The sequence below is a fragment of the Scomber japonicus genome, chromosome 13 (assembly GCF_027409825.1).
Source record: "Scomber japonicus isolate fScoJap1 chromosome 13, fScoJap1.pri, whole genome shotgun sequence".
NCBI lineage: Eukaryota > Metazoa > Chordata > Actinopteri > Scombriformes > Scombridae > Scomber > Scomber japonicus.
The window spans coordinates 14,045,019-14,054,509 of NC_070590.1; the positions used below are offsets into that span (position 1 = coordinate 14,045,019).

At 39.0% G+C, this 9,491-nt stretch overlaps 1 protein-coding gene across 1 annotated transcript; it reads right to left on the bottom strand.

Annotated features, from left to right (window-relative positions):
* Positions 1–3,043: 3,043 nt before the first annotated feature.
* On the bottom strand, positions 3,044–9,491 carry f9b (coagulation factor IXb). The gene is made up of 8 exons (XM_053331374.1): positions 9,323–9,491; positions 7,795–7,964; positions 7,667–7,691; positions 7,458–7,571; positions 7,164–7,295; positions 6,389–6,786; positions 5,668–5,806; positions 3,044–4,107 (listed from the first exon to the last, which is right to left on the bottom strand). The coding sequence occupies exons 1-8, from the start codon at positions 9,402–9,404 to the stop codon at positions 3,551–3,553; spliced, it is 1,617 nt and encodes a 538-aa protein (XP_053187349.1). The 5' UTR covers positions 9,405–9,491; the 3' UTR covers positions 3,044–3,550.

The window sequence follows — 9,491 nt, forward strand, 5'->3', positions numbered from 1 at the left end:
TTCACCCTCCTCTCTTGCTGAACACTCATCCACACAGACACTGACCGCAACCTCCTGACCATCAGGGGACATCTGACTCCGCCGAGACATCCATCAATAAGTTTAAAGCACAACATCAACAGCATACTTTACTCTTCAAACTAACGAATGACTAGAAGTCTGTAAACGACACAGTGGACCTCAGAATACTGTAACAATTCAAAGCACATACTGTACGTCGGACCACAGTACGGAAGACTTTCATTTATCTGTCTCTTCCAGCAGTGAAACAAAAGACTGGCGGGTTATAATGGAAGACATCGATCCGGGGCTTTTATTTATACATACAAAATGGACTTTTGTTTGAGACTTCAGGTTTTATCATTTCTATTTTCTTATGAAATATGACAGAAATCATGCATATGCCTTCAAACATATCTTTACTGTCCATGTGCCAAACAGCTCTGCTAATCATTGTGGCTTCTTTTTGTATAACGCTGTCCCTTGTGGAAAATAGCTTTACTCGTAGCATTATTATTCTCAATTATTTGAAACCTTTTTTTTCTTTTCTACAACAGCCAGAATGAATGCATGGGGTTTTAGTAAATGTTAAAAGAGCAGCATTTACTTAATCCCTTAGTGGTATAAGCAAACATTCAGCATCTACACATAAAAGTCAAAGAGGAGACAGACTTGGAAGTAGTGCATCAAGATATTACAGGTCTTGCAGCCCTCCACATTCATAGCAGCTATTGTAGATTTGTTTTGACACTCAGTGACTAGGGTGGGGGTTGTAGCTAAAAAAAAAGATCTATACTCATCCATAGATTGGTATAGATAATTTTTCATGGCAGGCATGTTTGCATGTCAAAGCAGGAAACTACAGGTTTAATTAATAACATTTGTATGTCTTGCCTACATTGTGCATGATGGTTCACTGGAAATGAGCCAGTATTAATGTTATTAGTCCCACCTGTTCTTCTCCTACAATGACAAGTAAAAATGTTTCTTTTGAGAAAAAGCTTGGTTAAAGTATCAACAGCAGCACTGTCAGTCCTCAAGATGACCTACGTGGGCTATCATAGTAGCTAGTTGTTGTAATTAATTGGTTATTGGCTCAATGTGCATATAGTTATTTACTGTCACTGCTGTTGTTGGCGGTTATTTTCGTTAACATTTATATTTTGGGATTTGTTGGTGACAATTCTGCCATTGCCCATCAAACAAATCTAATCCTCCTCTGCTGCAGCTGTACTTACCACTGTGATGACACAAGCTTTATGTTTCTTTTTGTTGGCTGCTCTGCATGGACAAATCACTGCACATATACTGACTGCTTTATTTCTGCCTGTACACCAGCGGGGACAACTATGTTCAGGGTTAAATAGTAATTGTAAATAAAGTAGTATAGAGCTATAATTACCAACTTAGCATTTATAGTAACACTGTGGATTACTTCATGACTTGTTCAGTTGAAATTTGGGGAGCTGAATTTAGGAGAAAATAATATCACAGCAGAAAAAAACTGCCTGGTTTTAAAACTGCCCGGTCTGATTTTCCTTACATTGTTAAATTAAGCCTGTAAAGCAAAAGTTTATACTCTTAATGGTCACACAGGTGTTTCCACTTATTCTGGCTGATTAGAGCAGTGCTCTGGTTGAATTTGGGCAGAATTAAGATACAGTGACATTATACTTCTGTTCTATGAAATTCCCCTGCACTATAGGCCTGGTTAAAGGACATAATGTCACACTCCTGATACAAGTTAAAAAAAATAATGAGATTGGTGACCAGTTGGTGAAACACTGGAATAATAGCTTCTCCATTTGCAAACACAGTGCAGCAGTACCTCTGTTGACTGATTGCACACATCTGCCCAGTCAAAGTTGATCAATGGTGAACTCTGACCTGTAAATCTGAGAGGGGTTTTTTTGTCCGTTGTTGTGAAACTGAGCGAATATTAGTTGAATGGAAATGTAATGTGACTGTACTTTTAAGCTATAACTGTGAGGTCACCAAACTTCATGAACCAGTCTGATAAAAAGTTTACCCTTGCCACCCAAACAGGTGCAACAAAATTAAAAGGAGGGCCGCAGAGATTAGGGACAGAAGAGGTCTAATCAGGCAAGATAAGTGAAAACACCTGTGTGAGTGAATTGTTGGTGTGTAGGGGCTTTTAAGAAGCGTTCAAACATTGTGTGAAAAGTGGTTATAGAACACTGCCACTTTACTGTGCTGAGGGTTTATCTCTGAAGGGCAGGCACATATAATTACTTTACTACAGTCAGCTGTGAATGTAAATTGTAGAAATTTGAGATGTTAAGGCAACTTAGTTTGGTCATTAGTCATGTAGATGGTAACACGTGTTTCTGTGGTCCAGTATTGACGCTCAGCTATCAAGTGGCAAAAGGCAAAACAGATAACTGTGATGCATCTCTTGATAACATAAATCTAATCCCACTGGAAATACTATCTCTAAGATTAACATTGAATAAAGATTAATTTCCCACAATGAGAATATTATGGCCACTTGATAGTAAATGGAGTATCATGATTGGACTGTCTAAATAAAGTGTTTCCAACAGCCTGATACTCCCTAATGAGAAACATTAGTTTACCAATGCTGGCTATACTGTAACATCAGAATGTGTTTTTTAGTCAGGCTACAGTTTGCTTTTTTCCACAGCACCTAAAACTAGAGGTTGCTGCTTTTTGCCCATTTTGCCCATTTTTGATAGTTTGAGTCATTGTGAAAGCTTGTATTATAGCGTATAATGTATATGATTATTTTCTCAAATATATGCATAGGATTGTTTTGATTTGATTTGACCTGACTGGTTTGACTTTCTTCCTGCATGATTTAGTTGGGTCCCACTAGGCTTAGTGTTTTAAATTATTTTGCCTGATTGCACCTCTTAGAGCAGGACATGGTTCTCCTTTCTCAGCGGGCTTTATTATAGTGGGCTACCCATTATTGTCGATGATAAACTGCCTTGTTAGCAAAATCCAATCAGACATGACTCAGCAGACATTTTGACATGACACAGCAGGAAAACCACAAGTGTAAATGATAATATTTGACTTTATGTTTATTCATACAGTTTAAACCCAATTTAAGACAGAGGGTGAGATTACAAATTCAATTATTTACTGTACATTATTGTTTATACAACATGGACGGATTCTGTGACAACATTAATGAAGAGTAACGATGAGTGTTTTCAACACATTTTCAACATGCAGCTTATGGTTACATTTTCATATAATTTTCTGTTTTTTCTCACTGGCATCTTTTCACAGCCATTTTCACCTTGCCAATTCAGGTCTTTATGCAGTTAAGTTTGGTGACATCCTGTAATCTTTAGCACTACTCCACCTAACTTCAACCTGAGCAGAGATCTAATAATTAACACCTGTGTGTGTGTGTGTGTGTGTGTGTGTGTGTGTGTGTGTGGTGCCTTTTAAGGTTCAGGTAAGCATTTATTCAAATATTGAATATTGGATTTTTATTTAGTATGATTTAGCATTATTTAGTATGATTTTCAAAGATATGCAAATACTCAGCTATTCCTCAGTTAATTCGAATCCCTGTTGTCTGACTGATCCACGGATAGTACCGTGAGACTCGGGTGTAGATGCCATACTTTCCATCTTTGGCACACTCCTCCCCCCAGCTGACAATGCCCGTCAGAAACCAAGTGCCATGGTAATTGGTTGCATGTGGCCCCCCACTGTCCCCCTGACACGAATCCTTCTGCTGACTTTGGAAACCTGCACAGAACATAAAGCGTGTGACCTGTTCCCGGCTGCTCTGTTTACATGTGGTGCGATCCACATAGGGGACCTCCACCTTCTGTAGCTTGGTGGCCTCCGCGCCCTGGAACTTTAAACGTCCCCAGCCGCTCACCAGGGACTTGGTGGATTCACTCATTAGTTTTTCTATAAAGTGTTTGGGGCCCAGGCAGATGGGACGCCGCCGGCTGGACAGTTCCACTGGATTGGCGAGTTTCAGCAGAGCAATATCGTGGTTATACTGGGACTTCTTGTAATTGTACATGTGATGGATGTGCTTTTCTGCCACCACATAATTTCGCTCATGACCCTCATCTTGGCTCACGTCATGTTCACCTAGAAACACAGATACATTTTTATATGATAATGCCATATCATTTTCTGCACCAGGCAAGGTATTTGACAAGTGTAGTTTCATTAAAAGCTTCTGAGGTAATAGTTATCTTGCCCAAATTTAAAGCAGGCAACATAAAGTATGTCTTAAACCATATAACAAAGCAGTGTTATTACCCATGAGGTGGAGAAGATGAAAAATGCACATTGATAATCTCATTAATATTAGCTGTAAAATAACAGTTTAACAGTTAGATAGGTTGTGCACAGTCAATCCTACATTACCTCCCACTTTTGGAAGTGTTCATTCTTAATACATACATAGCCTACCATAAATTTTAGATTGATTTCTTACCCTCTAAGCAGCCGTCTGTTCTCGTTCATTTCAGTATTTAATTGAATACAGTAAATTCTCAAAAATCACTTGCTGATTTATAACCTGTTTGACAATTGTAGTCAACAGTGAACATTCAATCCATTTTATTTGTCAGAAGTGCTTTACTGTAGTTGCAGGTTTCCTTTATGCTTTGCTCATGGACACAGCTATCCGACAGTGACAGTCAATTGTTGGCTGCAAACCAAAACCAACCAAACCAAAGTGACATTATTCACGACAACATAGCAGGTGAATGGAGTACTTTATACATTGTAATAAAGTGGATGTTAAGAGAAGTTTGGTGGCTCAGGTCTACTCGACAGTTTTTGCCCCTACATTCATTCTACATATTTTCTGTGAGCAGCTGGAGACATTTTTACTTGAAGTATGTTCTATAGTTGTTTAAGCTTGTACTGTATATTAGCTCATAAACTTATGTTTCTTATCATTCATGAACAAAGTGAATGGACTCATAGTCACTGTGAAGCTGACCCACCTTACATTACCCAGTTTTCGACTTGGAAACCCTGAAAATTGCTATGAGCTGCTAAATCAACACTCACTTTTCAGCCCTGCCATGTTTGGACAGTTATTTTAGTATTTGCTTCCTTGTGTCTGGTGTGTGTGCTGGGACAGTGTGGGCCCACTAATTTAGGAGTAAAGCAGAGGCAATCTAAATTTGAAGTATTTTATTTTCAGCTGAATAGAATTATTGCTGGAACTTAAGTTATTGAAAGGTAAGAGGAAGTGAGATCTGAAGAACACTTAGAAATTATTTTATTTGGGGAATGTTTCTATAAAAAGTAAATAATAGAAGTTCATTATTTCTAAAACTGATTCCACAGTGATGTTTGATTATTCCTTTTACAAGAGGTATTCAAACATAGATATTAGTGACAGTTTTGATAAAGGAGTGGATACATCATTGCAGTAGTTTATTGCTCAAACGTATAGACTACAGTAAACTGATTATTAAACATAGTCAAATAAGTGTTTTACAGTTCATTAGCAGCAAATAAAGACACCCAAGACTAAGTGTCTATAGAGAAATATAGGCACAATAAACAGGATAACATGATCTAAGCATTATGTATTGTAGGCTACATTAAGTTAGTTGATTTAAAGAACTCAGAGCCCTCCCCTGATTAGACCACAAATAGGCGGGCTATGTGTAATGATTTTCATACCTGCTCTAACGAAGAAATTTTGATCAAGGGCCTGCTCTAGACAATGTGCTGCAGTGATGACCCACAATTCACTGAGGAGAGATCCTCCACAGAAGGGCTGCGCTCTCTGAAGGGATTCTGAGTGAGACATCAGGGCCACCTGCAAACTCACACAGAAACACAAACAGATACTGAAACAAACACAAAATGACAGTGTTGCAACACAGACAGGTTTTCCATGGAAATGTCAATTGGCCGGTCTTGTGTCCAGGCTGAAATATCTCATCAACTGTTGAATGGATTGCCAAGAAACTTTGTGCAGACAGTCGTGGTCAACAGAGGATGAATTCTAAGAAGTTAAGTGATCAGTTGGCGTTCCTCTAGTGCCCCCAGCAAGTCAAGAGTTTTACTTATTCTGTGAAATATCTCAATATAAACATGAACTGGTTCAAAATTGGGGACAGACACTGTTGATTCCCTGACAATATATTCTAATGACTTTGTTGAGCCCCTTCATTTTTCTCTATCTCCGCCAGCAAGTTTTTGGTTCACTTCTTTAGCTGCATTTCCTGCTGTAGTGGCCTAGATATCTGGAAATGGAGAGAGATTGCCAAGTTTGAGCCGATGGCCAAGTATCTGCCTCCTAAAAGCCCAATCACCTGACCACATCCTATATATCAGTATCATTCACTTGCTTTCAACTCAACTCCATCCCTCCACCCTGCGTCCCACACCACAGTACCTGCCAGGGTATCTCTCCAGGAAGAGCTTCATCACCTCCCACAATCCTCTGGTCATTCGCACCTATTTCTACGATGGTGGGGCGTGTGGGATTAGCCCAGTACAGATCCCTTTTCCCTCTGGGCACTTCAGTGACACTGCTTGGAGATAGGGGGGAGCTTGAATTTGACTTCAGGGAACCTGTCTCTACTGCAGATGCTGCAGAGGTATTGACCTGGTCTGAATCATTCATGGCAATGTCATAGTAATCAAACATTGTTATATTGTTGCTATCGTAGTCATCCTCCAGAGTGTCGTTGAAACCAAACTCTCTTCCAGAGGCGTATGTCTTGCTTCGTGGATTAAAGGATCTGGTGATGGTGGTAGAAGACCCACCCACTTGACCACAGCTGAATGGTCCTGAGGAGTTAAAAGGCAAAATAAAGAGGTAGATATTCTAGTTTTATCTGCATATTTCAGTCTGTTTTCCCACAGCCCAACGTAGGAGTTTTTATTTTGTGACTTGATGGTTCAAATCTAGCTTTATTTGTTATTAACTTTGGGTCCAGATCTTTACATACAGTGACTGATGCCAAAGTTTTCTTTAGGGAAACTATCCGTGGTCTCAAGTGTGGGTGTAGAGGATGAAACAGATCTAATTTTGTATTACAAATTTGTACAGAAGGGATTTAATGTTCTGGGATTATTTCCATTTGTTTCTATTTTTGACAAAGAATGAACATAAAGTCACAACCACTTTGCTGAATGCTTTGTGTGTTTTAATCAGTTTATGTCACCTGTTGGTTCACAGCTCTTCTTGTCTTGCCCAAGATTGTACCCAGCTGCACATTTGCACACAGCTCGATTCTCCTGCATCTCACAGAAGTGGGAACAGTCTCCGTTGTTGACCAAACACTGCTTTGCCAACTCTAAAAACAGGCAAAAAACACAAAACCCCCCAGAATTAATCTAATTTTGTGTGTTATTCTTAATGTCTTTTGATAATAATCAACTCTCACAATGAAGACATCTTAGCAAAAAAAAGTAAAGATCCTAGTTTGAGTTATTCACATCCTGTCTGCCACACTCACCAATCTCGCAGTTCTTTCCACTGAAGTTTACTTTGCACCAGCAGGTGTATGAATCAACTCCATCTTTGCACTCACCCCCATTTTGACAGGGTTTTGGCTCACATTGGTCTCCATCTACACTCAAGTACAAAATACACACATACACACACATAGGTTTTTGGGGTTATTTCTGCTTGAAATGACCAGAACACGTCTTTCACTTATCTTACCGATGTAGCCGGCCCAGAATGCCATCTGAAACAGAAACATGGAGGTTGATTGTTCAGCCATTATACATGTATCATTGTAATAGGACAATGGTGTGTGTGTGTGTGTGTGTGTGTGTGTCTCCACCCACAGTTTTCTCATCATTCTCAAACACCTCTCTGGCCTCCTCCATATTGCAGACTTCCTCATAGCATTCCCGCTCCAGGTTATCTTTTTGAAGTTCTTCAAGGTGGCCGCTGTTGTACCTGCGCCGGCGATGCAGCACTGTATGTGCCTGCTGCTGAGACACAAACACAGCTCCTGAAAAGAAAAGAGGAGACAAAGAGGGAATTATTTTCAAACCTCTTATGAGATAATAACCTTGAGTCATTTTTCTCCAAAATAACCGCTTTCTGTAAAAGTTATATTGTTATTTTGACAATACATTATCAACCTATTATAGATCAAATTTATTTCAGATGTTTATAAGTGTTCACTTTTAAACCTTTCAAGGATAGCCTTCCAAGTTTCTAAGTCTGTCCTAAAACAATACTCAGATGCCCAAACAAATGTAATAATAATATGTTTTTTTTCTGTAATAATTCCTCCTGTTCATACTGGCCTTTAAAAGATCCCTTCATAATGCACACTCCTTCCTGGCTCCAGCCACTCCTGCCTTGACCACTCTTGTCAATAAACCTGGTTTTGTGTTCACCGCCTTACATCTGAGTTCCGTGTCTACATTTTGGGTCTGAGCGATAGCCATCATCAGGATTGTTGTCAATCCTTTCACAGCAGTTAAACAGTAAAACGTGTTTATTATTAAGAGTGTAACATTGAAATGTATCCACTTAATTTGACTAATTCAGATGGTTAGAGTCTTATATTATCTTCAGATATACCTTTAAATGTGTTTTTGTCCAAAATGAGGACAGTGGTTTTTCCCCAATCGCTTACATTATAAGTGCATTTGGAGGGAATCGTTTCATGGTCAGTACATACAGGAACAAAACCTGTTTCAGTGTTTATTTAGGCACCTGACTATTGTTTTAAAATAGACTTGAATTGTGAAGCTATCCTTTAATATCATACATCAATTAAAATTCACACAACAACTATTAAGCAATCACAATTTGTGTCACCCATACAAGATTTCATAATTCACAGCCTGCCTTTTTGCAATATAGGGCTAAATTTCTCAAACCATTGCTTCCATGTCACTCTACCCTGATCCAGGATTTTCCAAAGTGGTGCCAGAAAAAATGACGCTAACCTTGAAGAAATAGCATTTGTTGTGGATCACACTGGTATGGTAAACTATGAATGTTTGGATACCCTTTTCAGCTGTGTTGTTAGTAACTTGTAATATGTCATTATTGGAATAATTTGTAACCACCACACTGTAATTTAATTGACCACATTTATCACTGTTCTCTATGATGAAGGACTTTACAATCTATTTTACAACCACCATTCAGACCTAGGGAGTTTGAGTCTTAAATAATCAGTATCACTTTAAGTCGTGGGGTAAAAGACAAGGCCTTAAAAATGGACCGATAGTCAACTGCCTGACCATCAGCCTCTTCCTATTTCTACATATTTTTCTTATATTTCTACATATTTTGCCCCTGTGGCTATGTCATATTCCCTCAATCCACACCTGCTCTCGTGTTATTTACCTGTGTTTTCCTTAGGGATTTCCAGTCCGTACGACTCCAGCAGTAAACCAGCAATGAACACCAGTAAACAAACTCTGGCCATCTTGTTGCTATCAGCTGTCTGTCTGCTTTGTGGAGCCAAAGAATGAAATCAGTGCTGGAAAGACTGATCCACCACTCCAAAGTACAG